General features: G+C 45.3%; 1 protein-coding gene across 1 annotated transcript; it reads right to left on the bottom strand.

The window, feature by feature from the left end:
• Positions 1-1,573: 1,573 nt before the first annotated feature.
• On the bottom strand, positions 1,574-9,048 carry LOC122373134. The gene is made up of 5 exons (XM_043350931.1): positions 8,912-9,048; positions 4,080-4,179; positions 3,048-3,673; positions 2,461-2,662; positions 1,574-2,246 (listed from the first exon to the last, which is right to left on the bottom strand). Exons 1-5 carry the CDS (start codon positions 9,042-9,044, stop codon positions 1,574-1,576), a joined length of 1,734 nt encoding a protein of 577 aa, XP_043206866.1. The 5' UTR covers positions 9,045-9,048.
• Between the last annotated feature and the right edge of the window lie 5,035 nt (positions 9,049-14,083).

The following is a 14,083-nucleotide window of genomic DNA, read 5'->3' as shown; positions in this document are numbered from 1 at the left end:
TTACCACTTACCATTGAAGTTACTTGCTATCATGTTGAATTTAAACATAAGAACCTCATTCATTTTATTTGTATGACATGTTTGAATGCAATTTTCTCAATAAGTGAAGAAAAATGTTGGTAGTGCTCAACAACACATTGGTAGTGCTCAGCTGAACATTGGTAGTGCTCGGGCACTCCCAGGCCTATACAAAACGACGCCCCTGACTGAGCAGCATTAGCCGTTTTCACGACGGGCTTGTCGGCGAATACACCTGATTCGACCAAATCTGCACCTAATTTCTTTTACAGCAAATATCTTCATTTTATGAATTTATTTCAGTGTTTTAATCGATGATGCTCTACGATAATATGACAAAGCAGGCATATAAGCAGTTAGTGCAACCCTAGCTTATAGCTGCTAAGATACACACTGAACCTGATTTGACCAAATCTGCACCTGATCTGTACCAGATGTGCACCAAATGTGTACCAGATGGCCGTCGTGAAAACGGCTATTATCTATCAAATGTATAGTATATTTCAGAATTTTGATATCGATGACCTATAAAGGTAAGGTCAATTTTGCGGCCTCTCCATTATAAGTCAATGGGGGAAAATTGAAAAGCGTCTGTTTTGCACGAACGCTATTCTAGGCTCTCAAACATCGAGATGTAGGTAAGATTGACACACTGAACCGGAAAATGGCATTTGTGACCCCTCGTTATGTCCCCGAGGTCATCTCAGGTCACGAACAGAATCTAGCAGTTTTTCGCTAATAACTTCTAATAGAGGCGTGCTAGAGCGCTTAAAACACCTTAGGTGTGTTCGGCTCGACGTTGCGGATCGACTGATATGCAACATGACCTTTTCCGGTCAGGTCATGACCTTGACCTGAGGTCAAATTTTCAAGTTGACCTTTCAAGGTCAAATTGTAGTTCATTCGACGCGTCTCGACGGGGGGAACACGATTCTGGCAAAAGTAATGTCATGGCTCTTTTGCGTCAAAAGTTATTGCCGAAAAAAAACGCTTTTCGTAAAAACGACTATTTTTGGAGTTTTTGCCCTCTGGAGGCTAAACCGTTGACCTGAGGTCAAATATGAGAACGAATCTCAGAAAGGTCTGTAAAAGGGCTATCGAATGCACTTTCCGCGGCGCTGTAGCTCTATCGGTTCCCGAGAAGCCGTCGGCAGTTTCCAAAATGTTGAAATGGTCAACATTTTACCTTTGGTGACCTCTGGTGACCTGACATTTGACCTGACCCAAAAAATGACCGAAGTGTTTTCGTCCTTATTTTGGACTTTCTTTCGATTGCCGCTTACCGCGTATCGCTACGTGGCCCAGGAGCCGAGTTAGAAGGGGGTGTTCAGAGTTCAGTCACCCCCGGCCCGGCGCGGAATTTCAGAGCACCGGCCCGGCGCGGGTTATCAAGATTGCAAATATCATAAAGAAAACGATGCTTATCACAGTTGCACCTGCTGTTCTGAAACTGTAGGCACATCTTTTGGTTTTTCCCGTTCTGTTTCTTCCCTCAGCAAAATGAACCCATCGTGCAGTTATCAGAGCGGCACGGTCTGCCGAAAGCTGTTGATACTCACGAGAGGTCGGGGTACTGCGAGCTCCACTGTCCGTCCACGCCGCACATGTAGCTGGCAGAGCCCGTGTAGCCGGCGCCACACGGCTGGCTCACCGTTTTCCCGGGCTTCGTCTCGGGAAACGTCAGGTCGAACTGCTCGAATGTGACCTCCGGGCAGTTGGGAATGACCTGGCTGGGCCAGGGCGGCAGCGCGCACACAGTGTGTTTGTTGGCCGACCGCGAACAGGATGGCTCAGTCAGCGACACACAGGAGTCCACGTTGGCCGGGTACGCCTCAGAGGTGAGGTTCAACACCGGACGTGCCTCCGAAAGCGACTCGCCCATCGCCCACAGCTCGGTGATATTCCTGCCGGTGTCAGCGACTAGTTGACTGAGGAAGGTGGCGAACACGGAGCTGTGCACGTCCCAGAACATCTCGCCGCCCTGTCGGCGACACGCGGCGCGCTGGTCGTGCCAGCCGCCCGGTAAGCTGGTCACTGTGTAACAGGTGCGAGTGGACGGGTCGTAGGTGCCGTCCTGTCGGCACTCGGTGACGCTGTGGGTGGTGTCCTCCCGGTACCGCAGGTACAGCCACATCGGCAGCGAGTCGCCCTCGGCGAATAAGCACGAGTCCGGGCCGAGGTCCTTGAGAAAGGCGATACTCGGCTTGCACTCGGTTTTACCCTGGCACCTGCAAAGGAGGTTATGTGTTCTGCAGTTGCTTAGCCTCATAATCGTGAGGAAGCGCCAGATTATGTGCCCTTAAAGACATAAAGTACATAGTTTTGGAGCTTCCACACATCAGACCGGAGTGAAAATTTCAAAAAGCTATACATTTCCTATATAAAGATCACCCATGAAAAGTCGAATCGGAAAGCTATACGGATAGGTTTATAAGCACTAACCAATAGCGAAGTGTTGCCGCACCGGAGGGCACCAGGCACCCGTCCGAGTCATCCGGGGGCTTTACGTCGGGGGAGGGGCAGCCCTCCTGAGGATCGATGATATCCCACGGCAGCAGACCCAGCATGGCGAAATCCAGGATAAGCTGGTTGCCTTGTCCTCCGAGTTTCTGGTCCCGACAAAGCGTGTATTCTTGTTCGTTACCTATGGGCATGGGTAACGTTTGTTGTGCGCACGGCTCGGGCTCGATTCCCTGCATGTATGTGCGACACGGTTCTAGTAAGTGGTTCGTCTACTTCGATGACAGTTTTCTACTAATATTTCTGTGTTTTACTATCAATATGTCACTGAATTTGGTGACCTTGACCCTTGGAAACGGCAATTCTGATAACAAACATTAGATGTCTACCGATTACACTGCATTTATCATTTTCGGAGCATGTATCAGAAAGCTTGAAACTCATCTCAACTTCACCGAGTACATCCCTATGTCAAAATATTCACTTCAGTGTGCAAATCCCTCACTAAGCTCTAAACTCACAGTTCGGATCTGGCACAGCGACGCGGTGTCAATCCGCTGTGGACCCACCTTCGGTGCCGGCGCAGTTTTCGCCGTCATATCCCTGGCCGCAGTAACAGCTCTGGCCCGCCGCCTGCTGCGAGACCATCGGCGGCATGATCAAAGGTCGAGCCTCCGCCATCATGCTCTCGCCGTCGCTCTCATACACCAATTCGTCATCGTCATCTTCGTAGGAATAGTCTGTTGCACCCGCATCCAGCTCCCATACCTTCGGTGTCAGGAGACCGCGGATAATCTTGAGGATGCTTCCGTCCGACGAATGGGTGGACGTGGGGGCTGAGCGACGCCGGCGGCTCCTGCGGCGCCTTCTAATTCCCGAGAAATAAGACGGCGATGAAGAGTATGGGAAAGGTTCGTCAGAAGTGCTCGTCATTGCCTCAGTCGATGTGAAAGTTGTTGACTCTGACGTGGTTGGTGTTGTCGTGGACGTGGTTGGCTCTGTCGTGCTTCGCTCTGTCGTGCTCGGCTCTGTCGAGGTTGGTGCCTGTGTCGTGGTTGGTGCCTGTGTCGTGGTTGGTGCCTCTGTCGTGGTTGGCTCTGTCGAGGTGGGTGGATCTGTCGGTGCATTAGGTGTTGGTGTAGTAGTTTGCATCGTGCTGGTTGGATAAGTCGACGTAGTCGTAATAGGTGGTGGCCTGAAAAAGACAGCAAGAGACATCAAACAACGAGAATTGATGCCTAAACAATGCCACACTTTTCACTTCGACCTTATTTTCTAATTCATTTTTAGATTATTACAAATATCATAATATACCTATCATCCTTTCCCAACGGTAGCATTCTGTCAACATTACGGGGATACGTGTCCCATTGTCCATGCAGACTTGTAGAAACAATTGTCCATATTTTCAGTGCATCTCGGTCACTTGGCCGAGATGCACTATTTATTTTCTTCAGAATTCTTTAGTCTGCTTCCGCTAGATCTATCTTTTAATTAAATCGTATGCGTAACATTACCAAGAATTAGCCCTCGTAATCGTCGTGCCTACCGGCTACTTTATTTTAGGTAATTGGCGTACTGGCCACAAAAGTTTTACTTACCAGTCATACGGTATACTGGTTTCCATGAGGTAACATTTACCATTATTTTTGCAAATATTTCGTTCACACAGGGTCGGCTGATTCGCACCATTTGCTGATCCTGCAGAAAAAGGCAACGACAGTACATAGACAACGTAGACAGACATAGACATAGACAAAGACAGTACTATACGTGGATGCGGTAAGAAAGACGATAAAGTTTTCATCTTTCCATACATTTCACTGAAGGATGTCAACTAAATGGTTTAAAGATTTTAGGTGAAATAAAACAATAATATTACAAATGCTAAATACTAGCAACTCCGTCATATTTTTCGCAAGCATCCAAACGTTCAGTTCAAGTAGCAATATAAACCCCGTTGTCGTATCACCTTTCAATTAAATCTCCCCAAACATTTGAATGGATCAAAACGATATTGAGCAGGCTCTGCGTTCATCTTCTGGACGAGCATAGCCTAAATTTTTGTTTTTTTGCTAGATCAGGTCACCGAGCTATGATATTATAAGCCAGGTCATGTTCGAACGAACTCGGCGACTGGGCCGAAGTGAGAAAGGTTTGCCGCCTACTAGCGTATGCTCTTACATTGCCAATTTGAGTTAATTGGTGTCTCAACCCGCGCCGGGCCAGGGTGGGGTGTTTAGACAACCCCTGAGGTTTTTCGCATATATCTAAATATATACCGGGTGGCCCCAAAAAAAAACGTTCCGAACTTTGGAGGCCTATATCTCAAATTCGAGTGCAAATAACGAGCCAAAATTTCATCAAGTTTGCGTCACTTCTTTGCGCATTGGTATGCCAAATTATAACACTTTACCATCATTTTCAAGCCAGCAATCTTATGTTGAGTTAAGTAAGACGTTTTTGCTTTTTTTGCCGTGTGCCAAATATTCAAATACTAAGCCAAAATTGCGTTAATGGATGTCATTCGATTCAACACAAGTCCTGTTTCGAAGAGAAGGAGCGGCACGGTGCATGGGCTACTGCTGATCGCCCTCCCTTCAAGAAGATCAAATAGTAAATCGACCGAATAAGGAAAAAACTAGAGGGAATGTGTCACCCTGAGGCCTGAATCATCAATGAGGCTAGTTGCCAGTAGCAGTCATGGCTGCAGGCCGTGGTGCCGAGATGGAAGTGGCCCGTTCACTCACATTTTTAGCAAACATCTGAGCAAAAAAGTGATTTTTACATGGCATGTTAGAAACACAAACCGTTTAAAAAGTAATTGACCGAATAACAAAAAAATCACACCATTTGCTGAAAATATATGCCGCATTGACTATTGGAAGTTTCAATGTTGTATCTTTATCACTTTCTGACAAATATTGATTTAAAATTGGGAGCGTTTTTTTTTTCTGGGCCACCCGGTATATCGTTTATAAAATATCGTTTTTGGCACACCTGTTTATGCATCTTTTCTGCACATGTGAAAATTTCAGACCCAGGTCGCCCAAGGCGAATTCACCAGGTCACATCGAGTGACCTTATCACAGAAAAGGCTAGAATGTTCGCCATAGCTACATCGACTGAGCGATCACTTCGAAACTTTCAGCGATTGATAAGAGTAACAGTATGTATAAAACGTACCTTTCGGAATTTCAATATCTGTGACTTAAGGCCAAGACATTTTAGCACCCTTTCCATTATGGTATACCTATTACCTAAGTCAACGGCAGAAAATTGAAAGGCGTCTTTTATACTAGTAATTCGTATTCGTTTCGGGCTACACTGAGGTAAAAAATTGTTAGAAACCAAATATTTCGGCTTTATTGAGTAAAGGCGTCTTTGGTTTGAAATATGAAAATTTTTCATTTTCATATTTCAAACCAGTGAACAAGGCTACTCAATAAAGCCGAAATATTTGGTTTCTAACAATTTTTTACCTCAGTGTAGCCCGAAACGAATACGAATTACTATCATTTACCTGAGGAAGATTAAAAATGACACTTCGTCAATACCGTCTTTTATACATGAACATCCTTCTAAACACTGTCAAACAGGGCTTCAGAGTCGATTGATTTTAGGGTGACTCCGACTCTGACTCCGACTCCGGCTTCAAAAATCGACTCCCACTCCGACTCTAACTCCGACTCCGACTCCGGACGGTTCTATTAAAAACATATCATGATATTGAAGTTCATAATGGATATGTTTTTATCTTGCCTGAAACGATCCATTGTGGGTTCCAAGGCGTTGCGTTGCAAATATGCTAAAAATAACATGCAGAATTAAAAAGCAGGTCCTGGGGAATTCACCGTCTTCGCTTCTTTCGCTGAAAACGTTCGTCCAAAACTGCAAAATGACCTTTTTCGACAAAACCTAATTTCGAGCGCAGTATCGTCAACTAAACAGGTGCATTGCATGACGCTGAGCCATTGCAGCGTTAACTCCGACTCCGGAGTCGGAGTCGGTAAGATTTTGGCGACTCCGACTCCGACTCCAGGCAGAACTGTCGACTCCGACCGACTCCAACTACGACTCCGACTCCGACTCCGCAGCCCTGCTCTCAAACATCGGGTTACAGGTAAACATGACACAATGAATCGGAAAATTGCACCCTTGAACCTTCCTTATCCCCCTGAGGTTATCTGAGGTCATGAAAGGTCTCCAGCATGGCAATCACTTTTGATAGAAACACGCTAGAGCAATGAAAACGGCTTGGATGAGTTCAGGTCGGCGATGCAGATAGACAGATAAGCAACATATGACCTTTTTCGGTCAGGTCATATGTTGATTTGATTTTTCGGTCAGGTCATACCTTGATTTGACGTCAAATTTTGAAATGAACTTTCGAGGTCAAATTATAGTTCATTCGACATGTCTCGACGAGAGAAACACGAAGCTGACAAACGTGCCTTTCTTGAGTCCAAAGTTACTACAAAAAAGCATTGTTCTTAAAACGCTATTTTACGTTTTTGCCCTTTGGAGGCCATGTACCCTTCATTCTAGGTCAAATCTGACCAGAAAAGAAAGAGTGTTAAAGAGCTATCGAATGCGCCTTTCTGCAGCGCTGTAGCTGTATTAGATCCTAGGTAATAAATATGTTTGTAAAAACAAATGCTCAAATAGTTCAAATTTGCCTTTTCATCTCTAGTGACCTGACCTTTGACCTGACCTAAAAATTAGAGAAGTAATTTCTTCATTATTGTGACATGTTCTGAATAATTTTGGTCTTCATTTTGTGTCCTCGAAAGAAGTTCGACCCGAGTTGTGAAGCACGGTGTGTAGAGAACTGGTGTGAAGCATGTTTATCTGTAAGGTTCGCTATTCGTATATTTGTTCATGAACAACTTTTGAACAACGTTTGGTTGCGTATTTATTTGATAGTTTAGTTTAGTTAGTTTAGTTTATTTGTAGATCATCAACGGGGTATGCCCCCAATCACAGATGAAGTCAGTTGAAACACAACATGCACTTATAACATACAGTTCAGCGAATACCGCTTAAATGACTGTTACGTTAAGAAAAAAGTGTGCAACTGTAAAGATAAAAACAGAGATAAAAACACAATATAAAAACATCTTAGCAGTAAAGGTAAAGCATCTACACACTACGAGTGTTGACATAAGCCAGAACAGAGCTCTTGAATTGGCCAGCGCTAGAGTTCCAAACATCTACATCACGACACGCATCTAAAAACTCGTTGCATAATAGCGGCAGTCTACAAAACATTCCTGATTTAACTGTGCTGACTCGACCATAAGGGACATGAAACAGTAACCGTGCTCTCAGAGCACGAGTGGGCACTGTCAGCGGAAAATATTCGAGCAGAAAAGACGAGTCTACAGACTGGTTTTGTACATTGCGCATGAACATCAAATCATGTTGCATTCGTCGCGCCGCCAGAGAACTCAGACCGAAGTAGCGTAAGAGCTCTGCATACTCAAACGAGACATCTGACAGGCAACAGCGACTGCACAGCCACATCAAAAACTTGTGCTGGATACGCTCCACCCGCTTCATGTGTGCCTGAGCTGCTCCTCCCCATACCACGCTACAGTATTCAACTACCGACCTTACATTCGCACAGTAAGTGCTGATTATAGCCTTGCGATCGCTGCAGCTAAGACAGCGTAAGGACCTGCCGTTTTTTCCTGTCTGAAAAGATCTCATTATAAGTCCTAGTGCTCTGTTGGCCTTGAGTAAGATCGAATCGACATGAGGCCCGAAAGTAAGTTTTTCGTCCAACAAGACACCAAGATCTCGCATTACTGTCACTCTTTCCAACACCGCGCCGTCTATCGAATATATGCCTATTACAGGAGACCGGCGCAGTGACAACGTCAGAATCTTACACTTTGAGGGGTTTAGTGTCAGACCCCAGGACTTTGACCACCTATATAAACGATCGAGATCAGCTTGGAGGAAAGCAGTGTCTGTACAATGATCTACCCGGTGGTACAAAAAGTTAACGAATTTCTTCATTTAAGGGCAATTGTAACTTGCAAGTAAGGCCTAAAGTAGGGCCGACATAGGGCCTAAAGACTAAAGAGGCAGTCTCGCCCTTTGGTGGGAAAAAGTTATCAATTGAATGGGGGATGTGCTCCGTAACTTTCACCATTGCATAGCGCTTTCACATGACCTTTTATGATCGTTTTAGGGGAGACAAAACATATTTTGGCCCATACTCTTGATATTGACATATGTTTCATCATCGAATGCCCCCCCCCCCCTCTGGATCCGCCAGTGAGTCAGAACAATTTTACTAACAGTTACCTGTGAGGATCGCCAGAGAGCAGCCCAGCAGCAGCAGTTACCTGCGAGGACTGAGGATCGTCAGACAGCAGCAGCTCAGCAGCAGTTACCTGTGAGGATCGCCGCCAGCAGCAATTACCTGTGAGGATCGCTAGAGAGCAGCATCCCAGCAGCAGCAGCAGCAGAGTCGGAGAGGGTAACGGTCCGAGGTGCCTGCGTCCCTCCTCTCCGGACTGACGCAGCACCCGCCACCGATACCCGCTACTGCCCATGGTGCCGACTGAGGTCCAGAAGTGCCCGTGCACCTCAGCAGTGCGAGGACCGATAACGGCACCACTGGCTTCAAACCGATTGGCGAGGATAAGATTGCAACGCTGATTAGGCACCTGCGCCCTTCCCTAGTTCCATGAATTGATTTAGCACTGTTTTGATAAATTTCAGCGACGTCCCCGCCATATAGCTCACGTATACCTAGTACCGAAGTATGACCCATTCAAGATGGACTCTTGCCATGCACATCTTCATAGCATATGAGGCACTCAACGTTTCTCATGAAATAGCCGTGTGCGAGTTAACAGAATTAAATATGGGACATGTGGTTTTACAGCATATGCTTTGTCAAACAGAGTAGTGCTCAACACGCTCCTCTGTAAGCTCCTTTGTTATTAAGACATTTTAAAAAGGACGACAACCAACGTAAAACCACTCTCTTCCCGCCACAGCGCGGGTCAACATGGCTCGACAAGACTTATCCCGCGCCGGGTCGGTGCTCGGCGCCAACCGCGCGGGGTGGGGGGAGGGGGGAGCGGTTTGAACAACCCTTTCTAACTCGGCTCCTGTATGTATGTATGTATGTATGTATGTATGTATGTATGCATGTATGTATGTATGTATGTATGTATGTATGTATGTATTGACACCAAAAGCCTTCCACATATGGCGTGGCGATTACGGCTTTCTGTGCAACGTAGCGGGACGCGGTACAGGCGGCATTCGAAAAATCGGCAAATTTCATGATGAAACTACTGGTCAATATTTAGGTCAGGTCAAAGGTCAGGTCACCAGAGGTCATCAAAGGTAAAATACTGCCTAGTTTAACACTTAACCTGCGCACCGACGGGGGATGGTTATCCGCCCCCCTGAGATTTTTCGCGTATAGCGGGAAAACCGCGGCGCACAAAATTTGGTACGACTATTCTCTCATCAATTTTACACATGGTGTGCAGGTTTAAACCTCCTAACTTTTAAAGTCAGGTCACCAGGTCACTTTGAATGACCCAGCCTCAATTCACTTTTTTGCAACTTTGTCACCGTGTCAGAGCTACAGTAGATGACGGAGTCCTTTGAAAGTCGGAGGATGTTTTATTAGTCATTGGTAGCTACAATTTGCTTATCTGGGAATTTTGATATCGATGACCTAAGTTCAGGTCAATTTCTCGACCTCCCCATTATAAGTCAATTGGGGAAAAATCAGCTCCCTGTATTTTTTTTTTTTACTAAAACGCGTCAGAATGGCCCCATATACCATAACTGACTTCATATACGATCAACCTTCACTACCTTGAGGCCTGTTTTGCTGTTGGGCAGCTGTAAGGTCATGTGACGTCATTAAAGGTCACCAAAGGTTGTTTGCTAATTATTCCTTACAGGAACAAGATACAGCCGCGCGGATGGTCTCATTGTGTTCAGCTCGTCAAGGCGCATCGAATGATATACCTTCATGATGACCTCGAGGTCACGTGACCTGAGGTCAACCTTTGACCTTGACCTTTCGAGGTCAACATGTGTATATATGGTTCGATGCGGATTGACAAGAGGATCACGATGGTGCCCTTAGTTTGTTCCTAGCTTGACCAATTCGAAAGTTATTCGAGAAAAACTCCATATCTTACGCCGCCATTTTGACTTTTTGACCCCTGTGACGTCATCTTTGACCTGACCTGAAAATGACCGGTGTAAAAATTGTAGACCTTGTCCGTGCGTACTCCACGCTGTTTGCGGCTTGTCGCTATCTTGCTTCGTTCTCGAGATTTCAGGGAGGGAGGCAGCGGTCATCCGCCCCCATCGGTTCTAAGTTGGCGGTTCTAAGTCGGTGCGCGGGTTAACGAAAAACCGGCGCATAATTCGGGAACCAATAGAGCTACAGCACCGCAAAAAAGCGCATTCGAATTTCGATAGCCCTCTTCGTAGTCTTTCTTGATTAACCCGCGCATGACTGGGGGGGGGGGGGCTATACAGAGCCTCCCCTCCGGTTTTTCGGTAATATCTTCTAAACCACTTGACGGATCAACACTAATCGCGCGGTACCCTCAGCGGCATTGATTTGACGCCTTGTGTTAAAATTTCAACTTTCTAGCTACCATAGTTTGGCCGGAAATGACGTCAGAGTGACGTCATGTCGGACGAATTTGATGAAAAAATATTGAATTACGGCAATCGCTCTCAAGAGCTGAGTTTTGAAGCTAGATCCAATTTCTTTAGGTACATGAGTGGACTACAAATACACGCAGCTATCAAACTGCTATCTCGATTTTTTGCAAGTTTGAAAATTCCCCAAAAATATATAAGCATTCACAGTTACAAAAAAACATTTTTTTGATTTTTCAAAAGTTTTTTATTTTTTCGCAAAAAAATGAAACATGTGTGATAAAAACACACCGATGAACTACTCTAGCAAGTTTTAGCCGAATATCTTCAAAAATAGCAAAGAAATGTGCATTATTGTCAAAATTTACAATAATATATTTTTTCAAAGCCATTTTTCAGTACGTTTCTGACATCGTACAGCAATATAAATGGCACCATCGTGTTCCTGACCTCAAACGGCATCTGATAGGCACCTTAGTTGTTTCAAAATTTGATCTTTTCTGACCTGAAAGTGACCTGACCTGCAGTAAATCCAGCTGAAAATGACCTCAAATGACGCAGACGACATTTGTTCGAAATCTACGAGCAAAACGGACCATAAAGCATGCGTCACGTGACCGATAAATGATATACCAATTTCGTGATCTAGAATGACCTGAGAAATTCGAAGTAAAAGTTCGGTACCCTCAGGGTATCTAAGGCATATATCAAGGAGTGCGTAAACCAAAAATGAGCCTGATTGGACTTGTCAGCCGGCGGTGAGAGCCCAAATTGTGATCAAGCAAAAATGCTGATAATTTTTAGTTTGACCTGACCTGTGACGTCATCGGTGACCTCGAAGTCAATGAAAATAGGTTTCATTCGACAGTTTTTCCTAGGGTATCATACACCGTTTAAATTTTGACGATCGGCCCAGTAGTTTCGGAGAAAGGATGGGGGGGGGGGCTCTGGAGAGCCCCCCGCCCTGCAGTCACTCGCGTTATGAAAAATATTCCAGTCATGCGCGGGTGAGGCTCTCAGATTTGACTTAGAAAACCAACGATCTAGCCTCCAGAGGGCATTAACTTGAAATAAACTTTTTGCGAAAATGTTTTCTGTAATAACTTTTAACTTAAAAAGGGCACGACATTTATTTTGCCCGAGCTTCATGTTCCTCTCGTCGAGACACGTTTGGTTAACAATAGCCTGAACTTTTAAGGTCATTTTAAATTTTGACCTCAATTCAAGGTCATGACTTGACCGAAAATGTCATGTTGCATATCAGTCGACCCGTAGGTATCGTCAACCTAAGCACTATACACACCTAGGTGTTTTCATCGTTCATAGCATGTCTCTATCAAACATTATTGCTAAAAAAAAAACTGCCAGCGACCTTTTATGACCTGAGATGACCTCGGAGACATAAGGATTACAGGTGCAATTTTCCTATTCAGTTTGCCAATTCACCTGTATCCCGATGTTTTATTGTCTAAAACGGCGTTCGTCGAAAAGAGACGTATTTCACTATAAATCTCCCTTTGACAATTATCATGGAGAGGGCGCAAAATTCACCTGACCTTAGGCCGTCGATATAAAAACTCTGAGATATACCTACATTTTGTGCATATTAGCCGTTTTCACGATGGGCTATCCGGCGAATGCACCCGATTTGACCAAATCTGCACCTAATTTCCTTTACAGCAAATATCTTCATTTTGTGAAGTTATTTCAGTGTTTTAATCGATGATGCTCTCTGATAATATGACAAAGCAGGCATATAAGCAATCTAGCTGATAGCTGCTGAGAGACACACTGGACCTGATTTGACCAGATCTGCACCTGATCTGTACCAGATGTGCACCAAATATGTACCAGATGGCCGTCCTGAAAACGGCTACTGTTGCTCCTATCAATTGATGCAATTTTCAAAGCGATCGACCACTCGGTAGGTATAGCTAATGGAAGGCATTGAAACTTTTTAAGAGGTGAGGTCACTTGACGTGACCTGGTGACCTGACCGTGAGTGACATCGTCTGAAATTTTCATAGCATGTGCGGAAAAGATTTATGATGAGGTGTGCCAAACACGGCGGCGCGGATCTGCAAAAAAAAATCGGAAGGGGTTGTTCAAACACCCCTTCCCCCGCCTTCCCCAGCAGGGCTCGTGTATAACTCTCAGACCCTAGTCGAGTTAGGTACATCAGCTCCTTACGAATATCAAGTGGATGTCTAAAAGCAAATTAGAGAGCATAATGACCACTCGAAACCGGAACGAGGGCGCCTATCTATGCGCAATGCGCATTAAGTAGGACCCTATGCGATAATGCAACAGTCAATTATGCGTGAATACCTGGATAAAATCTCCGTCGAATATCATGCTACGTGTTTGTTGATATTAAATGTGACAAGTTAAGAGTTCAGGTTAACCTACGCTGGACTCGCCAGGATCTGGAGCTACTTATTCACTGCTGATTTTACCCCTAATGGTCACGATGACCTTCAATCTTTTACGGGCCAGGTCGAAAAAAAAAACATTGGACATTCGGTATATGGGCTACCGAATGTTGTGTTTTCGATCGCAATTATAGTCATGAACTGCTGCGCAAGTTTTTTTCGACCTGACCAGTGAACACCTAACGTCATCGCGTTTGAGCTTTAGGGGTAGCTGCTGGGGAAGGGGTAATCGATAGTGAGAAAGTAGCTCCAGGTCCCGCATGGCGAGACGTTTGGTGCCATTTTTAGCGCTGTTGCTCGACTGGGTGGTCCGCAATCTGCTGTGCAAATGGGGGGGCGGGGGGGGCGTGACCTTTGTTGACACTTGACCTCTGCAGGCCAAACAGCTGGGAGTGACGCCGAACGCGGTTCGGGCCACGTATTGAACACCTGAAGGTCATGTTCTATCATCTATGTAGTATGTTGTGTATAAGTTTCAAATGGATCCGAGGCGTCCCGAATCTGCGCTGAAT

This window comes from Amphibalanus amphitrite, unplaced genomic scaffold (genome assembly GCF_019059575.1).
Source record: "Amphibalanus amphitrite isolate SeventyFive unplaced genomic scaffold, NRLGWU_Aamphi_draft 001449F_arrow, whole genome shotgun sequence".
Lineage (NCBI taxonomy): Eukaryota > Metazoa > Arthropoda > Thecostraca > Balanomorpha > Balanidae > Amphibalanus > Amphibalanus amphitrite.
The sequence above is the reverse complement of the archived record's forward strand: the minus strand, read 5'-3'. Positions and strand labels throughout refer to the sequence as shown.

Bases quoted from the DNA above. Each gene is read 5' to 3' on its own strand.
- LOC122373134 (XM_043350931.1), bottom strand. From the start codon at position 9,044: ATGGGCAGTAGCGGGTATCGGTGGCGGGTGCTGCGTCAGTCCGGAGAG. The intron at 3,674-4,079 runs GTAAGTAAAACT...TGTCTTTTTCAG, and splicing joins ACCAGTATACCGTATGACTG to GCCACCACCTATTACGACTA. The intron at 2,247-2,460 runs GTTAGTGCTTAT...CCTCCTTTGCAG, and splicing joins GCGGCAACACTTCGCTATTG to GTGCCAGGGTAAAACCGAGT.